This window comes from Durotheca rogersii, assembly GCF_024521655.1.
Source record: "Durotheca rogersii strain YMJ 92031201 chromosome Unknown GGS23scaffold_61, whole genome shotgun sequence".
Classification (NCBI taxonomy): domain Eukaryota; kingdom Fungi; phylum Ascomycota; class Sordariomycetes; order Xylariales; family Xylariaceae; genus Durotheca; species Durotheca rogersii.
The window spans coordinates 39,089-56,977 of record NW_026251292.1 but is presented as its reverse complement, the minus strand read 5'-3'; the positions used below and the strand labels follow the sequence as shown (position 1 = coordinate 56,977).

The window sequence follows — 17,889 nt, the reverse complement described above, 5'->3', positions numbered from 1 at the left end:
ATACCTAGTTATATGAGTCTCGCGGAACAAGACTACTCGGGCACGCGTTTAGCCAAGCAACACGGTTCAGGAAGGTCTAGGGTGAGGGCATCCATTCAATCCTATCTTGCTTTCCCTCACATAGAGACTTCATCAGTCAACGGAATACGTCTGCTTCCCCCCCCTTTAACCCCCCCTACCTGCGGACGAGCTGCTTGGTTCACGTCATTCCTCGACAACCTGCCCTATATCAATAGCAGTCCATCCTCACTTGACACTTATGTCCTCGGTCCCGCTGTGTCTAGTTGTCGAAGCTTACCACAATATCTCAGGCCCCCTGGTCCCTCTACAGATAGGTAGCTCACCATCACGCAGTTGCCTATAAGACCCAGGCTCGCCCTCAGTTAACTTCCTGGGGTTCAACATAACCGTAGCGATATACCTATCGCCTACATAGACCGTTATGGCATCGACATCTACAAGTCTGGCACCGATGGCATCGGTAACAGAAGCCGCCACCGGAGGCAGAAGGGCCTGGTTGGTAGCACGGCAGAAGATAAACGTCGAAGCAACGATCCTATACGCAGTATCGGTCAGCGCTCTCATAGGCGTCTTCATCCTTACCCACATATTCCGTCATGTAGCTGTCCGATTCGGTTTGACTCGCTCGCGGAACGTGCTTTTGTTGCCCTTGATTGCCACAACAAGGTGAGCACGCTGAAGGGGATGAGGGCGAAGGAGGAGAGGATGCATGGTCTAACGTTCTCCTAGGGCGGCTCGAAGAATCTTCGTACGACATCTACCCGGCTTCACTTCCACTGGACATGCTCTCCTTGTGGTTACCTACGTGGCTCTAAACCTCGTCTTCAGCCTCTATCGCATAGACCACAGCAGGCCCACCGATCTGTGCTCCCGTTTCGGCTGGTGCGTTCTCGTAATGATGCTTGTTCTTTTTAACTTGCTGTGCTGATGTACGATATTCTAGGATGGCGACCGCAAACATGGTCTTAGTCGTGTTCTTAGCTCTGAAGAATACCCCATTGGCCATTCTAACGGCATACTCGTACGAGCGACTAAATGTCTTGCATCAGATATCCGGGTACACGACACTTATTTACACCATATTGCACGGCTGCATCTACTCGGCCTACTTTATCAATGGCGGGAGGGTTGAGGTCCTTCACGAGGACGTCGTCACGGCGGGTATTGTTCTGGGGTTTGCCTTGCTCTTCTCGGTCTTAGCTGGCATGATTCTGAGGCGTTTCAACTACGAACTTTTCTACATTGTACACGTCGTGCTTTTCATCGTCATCGCTGTCACTTTGGGCTTGCACCGCCCCAGCTTTGAACACGATCAGGGGCTGTACGCCGTCGTGGTCCTCGGCGCCCTATGGTTCGGGGATCGCCTCATCCGGCTCTGTCGACTCGTCTACAACAGCGTCAACAACGAGGCCAACGTCTACGCGCTCCCGAACGGCGGTACGAGGATCGTGCTCAAGAAACCTCTCCTCCGTGCCCGGCCTGGCAAGCACTGCTACGTCTGGCTGCCGAGAATTCGCGCCTTCGAAACTCACCCCTTCACCATCGTGTCTAGTAACCCGATGGAACTCGTAATAAATACATACAGCGGATTCACGCGCGACCTTCACAAATACGCCCTGGAGAACCCGGCAGCAGACCTGAAGGTCTCAGTCGAAGGTCCGTACGGCACAATACCTGATCCTTTGGAGTACGATAAAGTAGTGTTGGTGGCAGGCGGCTCGGGTGCAACCTTCACATTTGGCATGGCGGCGGACATGCTCGGGCGGATGACAGAGGATTCTCAACAACGCATCGACTTCATATGGGCGGTTAAGAAGCACGGTAGGCGCCAACACTTGCCCGTCTCGGAATTTCCGATCACACTAACATACACGTAGATAATTTGACCTGGTTTACCCAGCACCTTAGCAACCTTCGGTCTCACACTCACGCCCCGAAAGTCGCTCTCAAGGTACATATCACAAACTTTGAGCCTGCGGCGTCTTCAAACACACTGGAAGATGCCGAGCGTGCCCCGGGCGCGGGTACATTGACGGAAGTCATTTCTAAGTCGGGCCTCGAGAGGGGAACGGACTCCGAATACCCTACTTTCAGCGCTGCGGCATCGTCGACCGCCACCCGATACGATTCCGACAAGGAGGAGAGAGACATGGGGCAGCGCTCCGAAGTCGCGTCATCTACGTCGAGCGTGGTCGACTTGCCTATTATCGCCGGGAGGCCCGACACTGAGACGGAGATAAAGAACGCGGTGCAGTCCCTTACGAAGAACCAGCGGGTTCTGATTGCTGCCTGCGGGCCCGACAGCTTGACTACGGTTGTCCGAAATGTCGCAGCTAGCTGCATCAGCGTCAACGGGCCTGGCGTCGAGGTCCACTGCGAGCAGTTCGGTTGGTAGTAGTAGTTACGCGGTCACGAGCATTACGAGTTAGAAGAAAATTCCGCCCCTATGTAATATGCATCAGGGCCCTAGTCACCCTTGGTGGTGGTAACCGGCGTTGTTGGCACATGTCAGTTTTTTTTATTTGCCTGCATCGATAACTAGAAACTTCTCGGGTTCCAGGAGAGTGTGCCCTGAGTCAGGCTCGGGGGTCACCAGCCTAGATCCACATCAACATAATATTCCAAATCTCGAGCCCATATGCCATCTGAGTAGAACATGACCTATCTGGCCGAGACACCTCGCGGTCCACTGTCGATACTCGTCGTTTACTTCTCGCTCTCGTACTCACGTCGAATAGGCGATTCGGCCTCCCAAGCTCGCCACTCGTCGAGAGAGATGCGGGCCCATCCACAGAGCGAGTGAGCGCGAGCACGCCATTGCATCGTTATCTTCGATCCCCGCCTCCATCGTCCACCCCCGTAAATCCTCTGCATCGCCTAGATTCACATGCCGTATTGGTAAGGAGCGACAGGACGAGCGATAGGATGGGGCGCAACATGAACGCCGACGGGACCTCCGTCGACCGTAGACGGATGACAAACTCATTACAGATCTCGCCGGCAAGCCATCGATGCCGCTATCTGGTGGTGAATAATCCCAGCCTCAGATCCCACTCCCTTGCTTAGGTTGATGTCGGATAAGGCGCGAGATTGCGTGACACCCGAATCGGAGATCACCACCAGGATAAGCAGGCCGTTAAGGTTAAGATCATCTACGTAGTACGGGCTCGTTCGTTCGTCGTCGTCGTCGCCGCCGCCGCCACCATCGTTAGCGCCGGCACCTATTATACGACCTAGTTCCATCCTAGCTGCTGACACGCTCCTCTCATGTTCGGATCCCCTGCCGAGCGTTGCTCTCCGTGCCCAGCCCGTACGCATACCTACTCTGCATCTACGATCTGTCTAGAAGGCATGCCTACATCCATCCATCCATCCATCTTTCGTCCCAACCCCCGCGTTCACACGTATACATTCCCACACGTCGACACCCTCATACAAACATACATGCACGGCGACACGCATAGCCCCCTCCCCCCCCTTCACTTCCCCTCGACAACCCCCGGCCCACAGCCCCCGGCCCATAGATAAGAGATGAAACAAGCGAAAAGAGCAAGTCGTAGCCAGACCTCCTCTCGCTATGTACACGGTACGTATCCGTCGAACCCATCTGCGCATGTCTAGGCCCAGCTTTGGAGGCCCCGGCCGGACGGCGCGGGGGGTGTCCTTCCGGTTGGTCGATCATCCGTGCGCGCGGCGCATCGCATCGCATCGCATTGTGCATGGAGAAGATCCGGTATTTTGCTTCGGTATATATATATGAGTACGTATGCATGACGACTACAACAAAAAAGGGAGGGGGGCGGAAGAGAGAGAGAGAGAGAAAGAGGTGGAGAGAGAAAGAAAGGATGAAAAATGACTTATCAGCGCGAATGCCGTGGGTACCTACATTGGGAGCATTCGAAGGGACCTAGCGGGCGACGTTGTAACCTCGTTGCGGCATTGTCTCCGTGGCAGCCCACATAACCACGTAACGCGACGTCGGGAGCCGGGTGGGTTCTCTCTTCGGTAGACAGGCAGGCAGGTAGAGCGAGGACACAGTAGCCGACGCTTGACGGTGGATACCAGCAGGATGGTAGATAAGTGCGTACATAGCCTGTACATACCTACCTACCTAACGTGGTGAAGGTCGTCGGCCGCCCGAGGTAAGGCAAGGTAAGGGAGAGCGAGAGAGAGGGCCATGGAGCGGCGGCCTGGCCGGGGCAGGGGACAGGGCCGCTAAGCTACCTAGCTACGTAAGCTAGGTGGGATGGAATAGCGAGGTGGGATGGGAAGGCATCGTAAGCCGTCCACCTTACCGCGTTCAGCAGTCCGGACATGGGTAGGAGGCGAGAAAGAGAGAGAGGAAGAGAGAGAGAGATTAGCAATTCAGCACAGCTGGCTGGCTGGCGGGGGGGTGAGCCCTGGCAGTCTCTCCCGTCGAGAGCGACGAGGGCTCTGCCGTTTTGTTTTCGTGAGATGGATCTCGGTTGTCTGCGGATTCCCTGCAGAGTTTTCTTCTTGTTCTTCTTCTTCTTTCTTCGCCGTGCTTCGTTCAGAAGGACGAGAAAAACTCTTCACCCTTCAGCGTCCCTGTCAAACCGCCATCCCATCCCCTGTCCCTGCTCGCGAACGCCGACCCCTACCTCTCTACCGACCTAGTCCTGGCCCCGGTCCCGGTCCCAGCACCGGCTCTGGCCCCAGTCCCTTACTCGACCTCTTACTTATATGAGTAGGCCGTTGTATTATTGCCTTGGTCTCCATACCTAAGTTGCGGGATCCCTCGGCTGCCTCTTGCAAACATACATACCTACCTAAGGTATGTAGGTACAATACTGGCAGTGGACCGGGAGGGACCCTCTCTCCCTCTCTCTCTCGCGCAGCTCTTCCTCCCCTCCTCTCCACTCCCCACCCTCGCGAGGCGGCTCGTTGAGTAGAGTAGGATCGCGAGCGCGGCGGACGCCGCCGCCACCACCACCACCACCACCACTGCCGCCGCCGCCGCCGCCGCTACTGGCCGCCCCTTCTCCTCCACCCGGCCCCCTGGTCTGCCAGCGGGCCTGCCTGCTACGCAAGCTTGCCAGGAGGCGTGATTGCGTCCAGGCATACCTAACAAACAACGGCTTGCGTCCCCGGGACAAAGAAGAGCCTGCTGACGACGGACGAGAGAATCACATGCGCGGCAGGGACAAGGGGTTTCCTACTTGCCTGCCTCGCTACATATGCCCACCCCAAGAGGTGTCAGTCCGTCTTCATGTTCGTCGTCCTCTGCCGCCTCTTTTTGGTCCGCGGGCAACTGTCGGCATCTGATAGGGGAAGGGGCCGTGTGCGCCGCTTCTCGCACGTGAACCATGTTCTCGAGACCGCGGTCCGCTGGAGAGGCACGAGGGCAGAAGGTACTCGCGCTGCCTAACATCACCGCCTCTGTACTCTTAGCCCCTTATTCCGGCTCTTCTCCCGCTTTCTCTTCTCCGTACCAATCTGTCCATGACGCCGAGGGGGGAGGCTCTATCCGCCTGGATGGCACCGCGCCGCGCTGCGCCGCGCGGATGCAAGGGACGGCTGCCGCTCCGCGACTCGCGAGGCGTAAGCCCTGGCGCCGCACGGGAGGGGGCGCTGACTAACACCTACGCTATGCTAGGCGGCTGGGCGCTTGGGAGCTAGCAGGTGGGAGGGCGAGAGGTGGGATATGCTGATGTGCTTGGCTGGGCTATGGTGTGCCGTAGGCTAAATCGCGCCGAGATCTATGTGTTCTTCCTCGACGTCACCGCCGCGCCATCTATACATCTGTACATATTGGTCTAGAGCTTCTGGAAGCCTGGAGACCCGGCTAGCCGCTGCATAGCTTGTCTCGCCTCGTAGGCTCCCCTGCGGGCCCCGGCTCGTGATTCCCTTATCACGCTCTGTCTAGACCTGGTGGTTATATCCCCGATGCAGTAGTAGCTCCCGTAGTCGCAGAGGCCGGGTGGGTGGGCTTTGCCGTGTGGGCGACAGCGAGGTGAGCAGGACGCTAGCTACGATCCCATCCCATTGATCCACGTATGCTGAACGGCAGCGTCAACCGTCCGCGCCCACTCACACATCGTGTCCTGATCGGGGCTGTCTGCCGCTCCCCCATAATTGGCCCTGTCGGGGCCTTGAACCGTCGATTGTGTTGACCTTGAACCTAGTCCCGTCGGCTTACTATGAAAACTAGCCTGGCTGGCCACTCTGGCCGCCGCCGCGCAACGCCTCGAGCTCGCATGGCGTACCAGTCCGCTAGGTGTTACTACTCGCTTAGGCCCGCCGTCTCATTTCTAATAGCTTACTGAATCCGCTGGGACTGTATCCTCCGTTCCACCATGCTTCGTGTTTATTATTATGATGTCGGTGTCTTATCCAACCCACGATACTTAGCCGACATTACGGACTGATGCCTCTAGACTAGTGTTACAAGTCCTGCTTGTCTGAACATTCCCTGGCCTACGCCACCGGCCGTAGATTTCGACCGCAGGCTCGTGATGACACGACAAAGAGAAAAGTAGCCATGATGGTCTTGTGTCATGTTGGGCTCCGTTGGGCTTCCCACGCCCGCCCCGCTCGCTATGTTGTCTCTGTGGGAGAGGAACTTCGCACGGCTGCCAGTTCACAAATAGGAGACTACGTTACATCATCTCTAATTTCTACCTCGTGCTTCTAAATAGAGACTTGGGGATAACGTGTACTTATATCTCCTTTTTACCAGGCTTTTCCTTGAGTTGTATTTGGTATAAAAAGGCTTAGAGTTGCGATCGTGGACTACCTAATAACATAGAGATAATAACCACGTAGGCTGGTGTAATCATAACCTCCTTCCACCCAGCCCCCACGCCCCTTACCCCTATCCTATGTTATGCCAGTAAGCTTGATGGTCTGTGGTTTTGGAAATAGCGTCATCAGATCTACTAGAGATTCAGTATGGTTTTAGATAACTATTTGGAATACAATTTGTGGCTACGTAGCACTAGTTTCTTGCAACGGTATTACCCATATCGGAAGCTAGCTTTGATCATGAATGTCGTTTGAATCGAGACATGTTCCATGGTCAAGCCGACCCATTATCAGTCGACGCTCCCCGTGAGGCAACATTTGACGAGTTAGCGATGGTGCACACGTTCTCTACCCAGGCCCCTGGACTTTCTCGTTTAGCTTATAACAGGGTACGCCCAAGCCTGCTGTTACGGAAACAAACCGCACTGCCCTTGGCATTTCTCCCAGGGAGGTCGTTCTGGGGCTTGGGGCAGCGCACGTAGTAATACTGGCGAGATAACTGGATATCGCCCTAAATATACACCAAGCTCCTCTACCATTGACAAGAGTCCTCTCCAGCCGAAGCTATTATACACCGACACTTGCGAAGAACTGCAAATATGGCCCAGGGGACTGGGTCTAATCATATGATATAATACACCTAGAGCACCGAAACGAGATGCATACCTAGGTCACTCCCCAAATAATTAGTTATCGAAGCTCAGGAAAGCTTTCTGCACGCTTGGTCTTGTATGTGCGTATTGAGATATATATATATATGCTTATGTGTATATGCCTGCGCGACAGCTGGCCCGGACGACTGCTGGACGTCCCGATTCAGGGCCGCACCAACCCTCGTAATAGCATCTGCGTATTCTTGAAAAAAGTCATTCTTAGACAGGCATCGCCGGCTGTCCTACGTATGTAGTTTCCTTCCCTGCCCTCGATCGCCGGTGACCCTACGGAAAAAAAAGGAAACGAAAGGAAAGATAGGTCGTTCATCTGGGAAAAGAAAAGGACTAATAACGCCGAGCTGAACACGAGAGGCATATTCCTCCCCGCGTAACCATTGCTTCATGCTTCTAATTTTTGAGCGAATTTCTTTTTTTTCTTTCCTTTTTTAGAAGTATTTTACTCTCTTGGATTTCCTCCTTTCTTCGCGGTCTCTCGATAGATCGCCAATGCCGCTGGGTTCGCGAGTAAGCCTCGTTGCCGACATGCAATCCGCTGCTCTCCATCTCTCTAGCCAACGAGAGACAACCCAGTCCTGTCCGGGAGTGCGGAGGAGCCTTCTTGCGTAGGGTTAAGCAAGTTGATGTGGCGGTGAGGGCTTCTATCCGCCTGTCCAGAGAATCTCACCGCGCCTGAAATCTGTGCGGGAAATGACCGACTCGTAACCACCGCCACCCACAAGGCAAACTTGATTTGCTTCCGCGACGAAGCCGCTCGGGTTCACTTTTTCCGCTGCCGGCGGTTGTGCAGCGGCGTCGCCTGGTGTATATTTCTCGAGCCTTTGGATCCGTTGCGCGCGGACGATGACCCCGACGTGTTGGTCGAGACCACGGTGGCGGCGTCGTCGTCGTCGGCGTTTGTATTGCTGCTGGTACTGCTCGCGCCGGCGGCGATGGCGGCGGGGGCGGCGTTGCTGACGCTGTCTTCGATCTCGAGGGGTTGCTGCCGCGTGCCGAGGGTGCGGCGCTCGCCGAGCCGGGGCGGCTTGCCGGCCAGGCTGAACTTGGACATGGCCCAGTCCCACCAGCCCTGGGTGGGGGGCACCCAGTGGCCGATGTCCTTGACGTAGCGGCGGCGCTGCTCGGGCGGCAGGTTGAACCAGACGAACTCGCGCGTGTTGTGGACGCGCCCTTCCATGACGAAGTCGCCGATCTCGTCGGGGATGCGCAGCGCCTCGGCGACGAGGATCGGCTGGTACGCCGGGATGAGCAGGTGGATGCGGGTGGGGCGCGGGGGCTTGCCGCCGTGCCGGCGGGCCTGCGTCGTGCGCTTCTCGATGATGTTGCGGGCGGCGAGCATGAAGACGAAGGCGGTGTCGATCTGGTTCGTGTAGCCGCAGAAGCGCGGGTCGAGCGGGCGCTCCTCGACGAGGTGGAAGAAGCGCGGGTACCAATCGTTGTCCGGGTGGTAGACGAAGAACCAGTGGTCGCGGTCCGGGTCGTCGGCCGTCTGCGACAGCTGCTCGCGGATCATGTAGTAGACGAGCTCGGGGAAGTCCCGCTGGGCCATCAGCGCGGCCTGCGCCGCGAGGCTGTCGGAGATGTCCTGGAGCCGCGCGGCGATGAGCTGCAGCGCCTGGACGCCCTGGTACGTCATGATCATGTTGGTGCCGATGCCGACGGCGCTGGCGACGGCGCTGAAGTGCGCGAAGAGCTTGACGCTGTCGCAGAGCGACTGGCCCATGACCTGCATGGCGGGGATGAACTCCTCAGCGGCCTGGGCAGCCTTTGCGGCCTTGGGGAGGAAGTCGGAGGTCTGGTTCATGAGGCCCCCCACCTGGGTGAGGCCATGGGCGGCCTGAATGGTCTTGACGACCGGGCTTGCCCTGGCGGCGAAGTCGATAGCCTTCTCGAACGTCTTTCTCAGCAGCTTCTTCTTCATCTTGTCGCCGAACGAGCTCTGCAGGCCCATGATATAACGGAGCAGAGGGTAACCAATGTGTGGAGGCCTTGCAAGTGCTGTCTTGAGCCCGAACACGCCAGGCCGAGGGACGGATCGATGTGGCAGCGATGGAGTGCAGTGCGTCGCGCCCCTTCACCACTCACCGCCCGGGTCCCGTCTGTGCTGCATTCGCGTTGCCATTGGCAGACCAGCCAGCATGTTGACGTGGCGCCTTAGAGAGCGCCAACCTCCCCGCGGCCCGTGACGAGAGGAGAGTCTCGTGGCTGGAAGTGTGGCGGCGACATGGTCTGTATCCACTCTCTGCCACTTAATAAATGTGAGACGGGTATAGTTGACCATTCCTAACTGAGGTCGGGTTATCGCGCGGTCTCTCATCGAGGGCGCGAGGGCGCTGACGGCGCTGGGTTGGGCCTCTTCGGGCAAGTTGAGGAGACTACAAAGAAGAAAGGATGAAAAATAGAAATAAAAAAATAAAAATAAAAATTCACTCGATTAATATTCAGTCGTATTTGCTTACTGCTTACCCGATCCTGTTTCTACTCCCGCCGTGTTCCGCATTCTTAATGGCGTACCCAAGCCATAATACAGCTGGCTACCGCGGCAGCAATATTATGCGAGCCCGTGAACCGCCCTGTTGGGAATCGCGGAGAGGAAGAACCGAGTGCAACTATAGTTCCAAGGCCTATATAATTGCACCCAGGCCATGACACCCGAGTCTGCAACTCTATACTGCTACTCGAGCAACTTGGGCTGCCAATTCCATCCCGACAAGTATGTCTTACCAAGCGGGGGTTGATGCTGGCCAGAGGTAACGGCTGGAGACTCCCGTTTGAAGCCGAGCGCATTGCTTGGATAGCCTGATATCAGACTTGATGGAAATTCTCCTTGTTTTCCAGATGATATCAACGACCAAATGGACATCTCATACACGCCAGAGATCCGAGAGCTGGGGGGCTGGCGGCGAGTTGCTTAAAGAAATAGAAGGGAGTGATGGAGAATTTGAAAGTTATAGGTAATTATTATACCTACATACATTTTCAGATGCGCATCGGGTTTGTGAATGCTCCTAGATGTCCTAGAGAAAAAAAAAAATGTTGGACTCGCGGGGAATCGAACCCCGGACCACTCCAAGATAAAGATACTTGAGGAGTATTATACCACTAAACCACGAGCCCTGATTTGATTTACTACCTTACACCAAATGGAGGTATATACCTCTAGTTTTTGACATTAGGTAAATGGTATCGCCGTCGCGCGGTCGGAGCTCCGGCCTGGCTTGTCCGAGCTACCGAGGTAGTAGGCGGTACCTAACTAGGTACGTTGGCAGGCAACCTAAATGCTGAGGCTGCCGAATCCCACCGGCCCAGGTCTTGAACTTCGACTCGTCTCTACAATTACGTGTATACTCTTTTATGGTAAACACATCATTGTATCCCTTAGGCAATACTTCTCCCTTTCCTCCTCCCGCCCCTACCTACGCCCTCTTCCTCCACCCCCGTTCCGCTCCGTACGTCTTGGCGGTACCTGATACGGCCCATGCATGCGGGTGGTTTGGTTGATTAATATTAATAATGATTACATACCTACCGATTTCCTGTCTCTGTGCCCCCTCCTTGCGTATGAGGATCGGCTGCTGGATGGGGTGATCTCATATAGCTATTATTCTCTCAGGCACCCATCCGAGTCCCGAAACGAAGCGCTCGACGAGCGGGGAGAACGTGGAGAAATCAGGGAAACAAAAACCAAAAAGAAGAAAGGGAAAGGGGAGAAGAAAAGGAAACGGAACGCTCTCGTACAATTAGACGAGCAGGCCGGAACACCTACCTACCTACCTAATTACCAGATGCACGTGGTACCAGAGTCGAACGCATTCGGGTTCGCACGCGCCCTCCCGGCCGCCCATTCGAGAGCACCCTGCACGGCTGCAGGTCAGGGGGAAGAGAGAGAGAGAGAGAGAGAGAGAGGGAGAGAGAGACGAGAGGGAGAGAGGGCGACGGGCATATGTACAGACGTAGTAAGCGGGCCAGGACCCGGGTTCCTCGAACGCCCCCGAATCTTGGAACCACCCTGCGCTTCCCAACGCCTCCCCGATGCGACTGCATGCGTCCACCCGTCTTCCGGGATAGCCAGCTGCGCTCCCTCCTGCTACCCAGCCTATGCGCGTTGCAGAAGCAACCCTCGCGAGGTACTACGTAGTAGGCCGGCGCGCCTACGCCCACGCCTACGCCTACGGGCGGAGGATATGACGGGGTTACGCGGTGGGGGCCGCTGCAGCCGTGGAGAGGGAGCGAGAGAGAGAGAGAGAGAGAGGAGAGGTGTGCGTGTGAGAGGTCGAGGTTCTGGTCTGACCCTCGTCTTGCACGGCTCCCGATTCCGAACCCACACGCACACTCACACACCCACCTACACACCCACCCGCACCGTATTTGCTTTCTATATAGAGATGTAGGGTATGTACCTAGGTGTGTATGCAAGTGTATATGCGGTACCCTACGTAGGTGAGGCAGGCCAAGTGGGCAAGCAGACATCTCCTCTCCACCACCCGGACCCCGTACGTACAGCAGACCCGAGCAGGGGCAGGCAGACCTCGCCTCGCCCTCCTGCAGCGCCAGGCGAGCCCACCCCGAAGTTCTCAGGGTTCAAGGCTGCAACTTTGGCTGGCTGCCGGGCCGTCGTCCCGCGCATACAGAAACACACCCACAGGATGGGGAGGGGAGGGGGGCCTTTCGTGTGTCTACCTACTTGCCTCCATATCTGGCTGCCTGGCAGCGAGCCAGCCTATCGGCCAGCTTGCCTCCTTAGACCAGGAGCCGGGCGGCCGGGGCAGCTCCCCTCGCCCTGGCTCCCGCGCGCGCTCTAGCTCTTACCTGTCGCTAGAAGTGCCGGGGGCAGCGGGAGTCGCACGTCAAGAAGGCGGTCGTGTCCGGCAGGCTAGGCTTAGAAACCTCTCAGTAAGCACCGTGGAACCCGGCAAGCCCATATTATAGAGGATACCTACATGCAGCGGCCCGCAGCAGCAGCAGCAGCAGCAGCAAGCAGCAGGAATTGCTACCCCGGTATGATAGGGCTACGGAGGGAGGAATGAATAGCGGGCGCGGGAACGGCGACAGAGGAAACTCAGGCGGAACGGGCCCTGTCCATACCTAGGTACCTACCTACCTACCTACCTGCATGGCGGACGGGACTCGCCTCGTAGAACCTCGGTTATGTTGCGGTCGAAGGCGTTCTTCTGCTCGTTTCTGGCTGCGGCTGCGATTCCCTCCTCCTCCTGCTGCTGCTGCTGCTGCTGCTGGCCAAGCTCGCTACGTGGGAATCCTCTCGGTCTCTCCTCGAGCGCCTGTCCTCGCCCTTGCATGCCGTGCACGAGTCGATGACCGTCTGCTGCATGGAGAGCGAGCAGCAAGCCGGAAACTCTCCCAGAGGCTGCCTCTCGGGTCAGGTAACCTGACGTATGGTTGGGTGGTAACGTGTAGTATTATGCTGCTGCTGCTGCTGCTGCTGCTGCTACCGGCTACCACCGTCGTCACGCACACCAACCACCCCCGTGCTCCCGCTTTTGTTGTCCGACCTAGACGTGTAGCTAGTTGGTTGTATGGTATGTACATGCGTGCCTCGCTGTGCCTCCACTTCCCCTCTCCTCCTCTCCTCCTCTCCTCGCCGTCGCTCACCAATATTAGGCCAAGCCAGTGGTAGTAGACGGGCCCAATCAGGATGCCGTACTGATAGAAGATTTTGTTTCTGCGGTTGTTGTTATTGTTGTTGGTGTTATTGTTATTGTTATTGCTGCTGCTGCTGCTGCTGTCGTTGGACTCGTTCGTAAATGCCGGCGTGCTGCTGAAACGACCCGGGTGCCGCCGCCGAAATGCTCCAGATCAAGGTCAAATGGCCGCGCTCTAAAGATATACCCAGAAGCAGAAGTTGAGGGAGAAGTAGAAGTACATGTCCGTCGTAGAATAGAACCGTTTTCGTGGTGTCTCATAGTCATATACCGCTTCAATCAATATCCATCTCCACCTTCACCCCCTCTCGCCCCCCTCCCCTGTGAGAAGTCTGCATGCGTGTGTGCGCATGTATGTGTGCTGTGCGCGCGCGCGTTGTGTAAGTGTAGGTGTGCGTGTGTGCGTATGCGAATGCTACAGAGCGACAGCGCTCCCTTCTTCTACCCCTGCACGCCGGCGAGGAAGAAGTCGATCTCCTTGCCCTGGCCTGTGGCGTGCTCGTTCTCCGCGAGCTGCTCGAGCAGGCTCAGAAAGGGGTCCTTCTCCTCTGCGGGGCCGGTCCCCGTGCTGTCGTTGAGACTCCTCGCGCCCGGGCTCGGCGCGATTTGCGGCTGTGGCTGCTGATGTGCATGTGGATGTGCATGTTGCTGGTGCATATGTTGCTGCCGCCGCTCGCGGTCTTCGTCGCCGTGCCAAGGCGTGGGAGAGGAGAAGGAGTTGGTCGGGACCGTGCCGAACATCGGATCGTAGTTGGGGACGCCGAGATTGGTCTCTGTGTCCCCGCTCGGGCTGGGCGTGGCGTAGTGGTAGGACGGCGAGAAGGAGGTCGCCGGAAGTGCCTCCATCTGCTGCGTCTGTAAGTGATGTGTCGGCCCGAATGGGGCGGATGGAGTGGCGATGGGGGTGGGCGCGACGGCGACATTCGTAGCTGGGTCATCCATCATCGGGTTTCGTGCTGGGTTCGCGGCTGCGCAGGACCCTGTCTGCAAGTTCTCCACGTGAGGGGGGACCGAGTTAGGCGTATGGAGCATGGGTGAGTGGTGGGAGGCGGCAGAGAAGGAGAAGTGCCGGGGATGGCCCCCAGGCGTGGGCAGGCCTGGCGAGAGGGGACCATCGCGAGCGGTATGGGCCAACGAGAGGCTTCTAATGTCGGGTCGTTTCCGCCCAGCCCCCGAAATGCTCTTCCGTTTCAACCCTGGCTTCTCCGGATCTCCGTTCGCCCGAGAGGCGGTGTACAGCTCAGGGGTCCCGTACGCGTCCGCGGCGAAGTCGAGGGCGACCTCTGCCATGTTGAGATTCGCGGCGTCGAACGTAAAGGGTTGTCCACCCGGCCTGCTCACGCTGGCGTAGCGGTCGAAGAAGTCCTCGAGGTTGAAGGCTGGCGAATAGCGCATCGAGCTGTTCGCGAGGCCCTTCACTAACTCGACGTGGGCGTTGTAGACACCCTCCAGGGTCTCGCGCTGGTGCTGCATGCTGGCCCACGAGTAGCTGAGCTCGGTCAACTGGTTGATCTCCCGGGACAGGAAGTCCGCCGACGACGCGAACACGCCTAGACTCTCCCCCGCCCCGTTCTTGATGTAGTGTGCCCCGTGAATGTGGACCGTGCCGGCAGTGCATATGCAGTATCCGACGAAGGCAGGCCACTCGATAGATCCCGTCTGCTTCCCGAGCTCGACGAGCTCCGCAATGGCGTTGGCGTGCAGGAAGCAGATGTTGGTAGCCTCGATCTGCCACGACTGGTGCTGCCCCGTCCCGGCCAGTTCGGCGAGGTCGATCGGCAGGAAAGGCCGGTAGATGAGGCAGTGGATGAGGTGGTAGACGAGCTTGCTGAGTACGAGGACGGTCGAGTCCGGCTGGCCGAACAACGTATCCACGCTCGAGAAGACGTTGTCGGTTCCCGAAGCCCATATTTCGAGATCCTGCCTGATCTTGGATAGGTTGGAGAGCGCGTGCCAAGGGAAGTGTGAATCGCCCTTGACGCCGCCCGCTGCGAGGTATCTGTTCGTCGTGCCGAGGATGCGGCTGATGTCGATGAGCATACCGCTGCTCCCCTGGGATTTCCTCACGCTGCCTTGTAGCTGCTGAACATTCGAACCGTTCTGGAAAAATTCACCTTCGACGGGGAAGGCGGAGGGGCCTGGTGACCAGCATGGTAGACGGAGCAGGATCATCTTGTCGTTGACCAGACACGGCCGCTTCGAGCCGCAGGCCACGAACCTGTCGAGCAGATAGCAGGTCCAAAATAGTCGCCTCCTCATCTCGCGTTCCACGGCGGTTATCCGGGCTTGTATGCCGACCTCTCGGTGTAGCTCCAGGGCCATGGCCATACCGATGGCGTTGGCTGTGTAAGCTTGTTAGTCGACGACTTCGCGAGCTGTGGGCAACATTCGAGGTCTGGATTGGACCTGGCATATAGGAAGCACGTACTCATAAGCATGTAGGCCTTCTTTCCCTTGCCGGCTGCCGTGAATGCCGCGGAAAGGAGAAGAAGGGCTTGGAGTGCGTCGATGGACGGCTCGTCCGTATCTATCTCGCTCCTCGACCGCGACGCGTAACTCTCGCTTAGCTTGACGGCGGACTGGTGCCCGGCCGGATGGGGTGCGTATCTGAGCGCGTCTTAGTACCCTGCACACCTAAGCTTCTTCATCGATGGGTGCAAACCTGGCCGCAGCAGCGTAGATGGCGTGTATGAGATAACTGGGCAGCTGGTGGAGCTGCAACCGCTGTCTGACGGACGACTCGTCGAGGACGTAGTAGGGCTTTCCATGCAACCGAGTGAAGTAGGTATCCAGGAGCACGTCTCCCTGGACTACAGGCGACGGCTCGCCGGCCGGTGTGGGCGAATATGCGGCAGACTCCGCAGACATCTCCGTTGCTCGAGTAGTATCTAGAGCCAGGCGCTTAGGGTTGGGTTCGGAATCTGAGTCGGCCACTGTCGATTCCGTCGTCGAGGGCGTTTCTTCCGTCGAAGCGCGTGCGGGCTTCTCCGCGGTCGGCGAGGCGTCTGTCTTCCTGTGATCCTTAAGCTGGGCCTCCAAGCCGTCCACTCTCCTCAACAGCGCTTCTAACACGTCTGTCTTGGGCCCTCGCTTCTTCGGTACAGCATCTATAGATCAGGGGGGTGGGGTGATTAGCCGCCTTTTTCACAACTGACCGCCGTGATAAGGCTCCGCCGCCGCCGCCGCTGGGAGACAGGAACAGCCTACCGTAGATACACGGGCACTGGAAAACCTGGCAGGCCTCGCAGGATGGTCGCAGTCGGTTGCACTTGATCTATGTAGCGAACGTCGCGTGTTAGATCGGAGGACAGTCCCTGAGGGGGTGGGTACGGCGCCGCCAGCTCGAGAGGAAGCCTTACTTTCCGCTTTCGACACGACTTGCAGTTCATCGCTTCTCGGGGCTCATTGCTCATGCGGCGACTCGGTAGTCGCTCGATGCCGACCTGGGGCCGCGACATGATGACAGGCCGCACTCCGTGGAGGGGCGCGACGCTCATGGTGACCGATTCGAAAGCCGGAGTATTCATGCCAAAGAGGTGCTGAACCAGCTGAGCTCTCTCTGTGTATCTATTACACGCGTATCCTTTCCCGATCCGGTGATCTCTGGGAGATGAGGAATCTGGAAGATCACTGCCGATCCCTCCACGGCTAGCCCCGTCCTTCTGCACCCAAGTAGAAGCCGTTTCTTCGTCTGCTTCTGGTCGAATTGCGAGTGGCTAACTCATGCTTGCCTGCCGCCGGTGTGTCTCTAGTTCGATTCTCCGTGCTCGAAGGGCGTCATGACCGGTACGGCATATAAGTTGTCGGCGCACCCAATGATACTCTCTGAGCTTTCTGGAAGTTGGAGAAGGGTGGAAATGATACGGCGGAGAAGAGCTAATAAGAAGACGAGCTCAGTGCCGCGCTATGCACCATGGGGCGACATTTCGTGGCTCCTCATTCGGATGGAAAAAGATGGGGGCATGGGGCATGATTTCATGCGGAGAGGGCCTGAGATGGAGGAGGATGGCTCGTGAACGGTTGGGGTCTACATCTCTGCATACCTACGTAGTCCATGCCCGCATCCCAGCCAGGGTTCTTGTCTCTGGCGCCGGCCCTGCTCACCATCATCCACTCGGCTCGTGTGGCCCTGGTCGTGGCGGGACCTGGCGGGGACAGCGGGCCTACAGGAGGCAGGGATATCGGATTGGCCACGAGAATTTGCTTGGGAGCATGGCCAGAAGTTGGTCAACACAGGGGTTCACGAAGCCCACCCCTCCCCTTCACACCTCCCTGCTGTATGAGCAGGCAGGCGTTGGCTTTGTCCTGGGATCCACGCCACTAGCCAGAGGGATCAATTGCCGTCACTACTCGGGGGCGTGAGCTTAATACTGCCCCCCCTAGAGGCTAACGGGATCACTGCCGCGGAGATTCGAGGGAGAGGGAGAGGGAGAGGCAGCGGGAGGGCGGAAATGCAGAGGGGAGGAGGGAGAGAAGTGTTGGAGAGCGAAGGGGGGGAAGAGGACGAATCCCAACTCTTCCAGAACGGTGCCATCCCGAGCTGGAGGTGGGAGAACACGCAGTTGCGCACCAATGAAAACATATCCTCGCCGACCCCGATGCTGACTGACGGTTGCCAGGCATTCGAAGCCGTAGAAGCGCCGACCCCAGAGTCCCCCAAACAGATCCTTACGGTGATCGCTCGCGACGAGTTCGCCATCGTCACCAAAACTGCGATCTTGCTACTATGGTATCTAACAACTTCCCCATGCCAATAGGACTAGCCTTTTCCC

The 17,889-nt window shown here is 57.4% G+C and overlaps 3 protein-coding genes and 1 non-coding gene across 4 annotated transcripts; 1 reads left to right on the top strand and 3 right to left on the bottom strand.

The window, feature by feature from the left end:
- The first annotated feature begins 170 nt into the window (after positions 1–170).
- GGS23DRAFT_471564 (ferric reductase NAD binding domain-containing protein) lies at positions 171–2,708 on the top strand. The gene is made up of 4 exons (XM_051514232.1): positions 171–687; positions 751–903; positions 965–1,842; positions 1,899–2,708. Exons 1-4 carry the CDS (start codon positions 443–445, stop codon positions 2,414–2,416), a joined length of 1,794 nt encoding a protein of 597 aa, XP_051367114.1. The 5' UTR covers positions 171–442; the 3' UTR covers positions 2,417–2,708.
- Positions 2,709–8,016: 5,308 nt separating this feature from the next.
- On the bottom strand, positions 8,017–9,684 carry GGS23DRAFT_471437 (uncharacterized protein). Its single transcript, XM_051514231.1, has one exon. It carries the CDS (start codon positions 9,406–9,408, stop codon positions 8,218–8,220), a length of 1,191 nt encoding a protein of 396 aa, XP_051367113.1. The 5' UTR covers positions 9,409–9,684; the 3' UTR covers positions 8,017–8,217.
- Positions 9,685–10,494: 810 nt separating this feature from the next.
- On the bottom strand, positions 10,495–10,574 carry GGS23DRAFT_t88. The gene has a single exon. It is a non-coding gene; the product is annotated as a tRNA-Thr (tRNA).
- A 2,727-nt stretch (positions 10,575–13,301) lies between these two features.
- GGS23DRAFT_590342 (uncharacterized protein) lies at positions 13,302–17,099 on the bottom strand. Its single transcript, XM_051517688.1, has 5 exons — positions 16,477–17,099; positions 16,325–16,391; positions 15,780–16,224; positions 15,546–15,724; positions 13,302–15,459 (listed from the first exon to the last, which is right to left on the bottom strand). The coding sequence occupies exons 1-5, from the start codon at positions 16,642–16,644 to the stop codon at positions 13,559–13,561; spliced, it is 2,760 nt and encodes a 919-aa protein (XP_051367112.1). The 5' UTR covers positions 16,645–17,099; the 3' UTR covers positions 13,302–13,558.
- Positions 17,100–17,889: the final 790 nt, after the last annotated feature.

Excerpts from the sequence above, each read along its gene's own strand:
- GGS23DRAFT_471564 (XM_051514232.1), top strand. The coding sequence starts at position 443 with ATGGCATCGACATCTACAAGTCTGGCACCGATGGCATCGGTAACAGAA. Across the intron at positions 904-964 it reads CTGTGCTCCCGTTTCGGCTG|GATGGCGACCGCAAACATGG; the intron begins GTGCGTTCTCGT and ends ACGATATTCTAG. Across the intron at positions 1,843-1,898 it reads ATGGGCGGTTAAGAAGCACG|ATAATTTGACCTGGTTTACC; the intron begins GTAGGCGCCAAC and ends ACATACACGTAG.
- GGS23DRAFT_471437 (XM_051514231.1), bottom strand. The coding sequence starts at position 9,408 with ATGGGCCTGCAGAGCTCGTTCGGCGACAAGATGAAGAAGAAGCTGCTG.
- GGS23DRAFT_590342 (XM_051517688.1), bottom strand. The coding sequence starts at position 16,644 with ATGAATACTCCGGCTTTCGAATCGGTCACCATGAGCGTCGCGCCCCTC. Across the intron at positions 16,392-16,476 it reads AGTCGTGTCGAAAGCGGAAA|ATCAAGTGCAACCGACTGCG; the intron begins GTAAGGCTTCCT and ends TTCGCTACATAG. Across the intron at positions 15,725-15,779 it reads ATCTACGCTGCTGCGGCCAG|ATACGCACCCCATCCGGCCG; the intron begins GTTTGCACCCAT and ends AGACGCGCTCAG.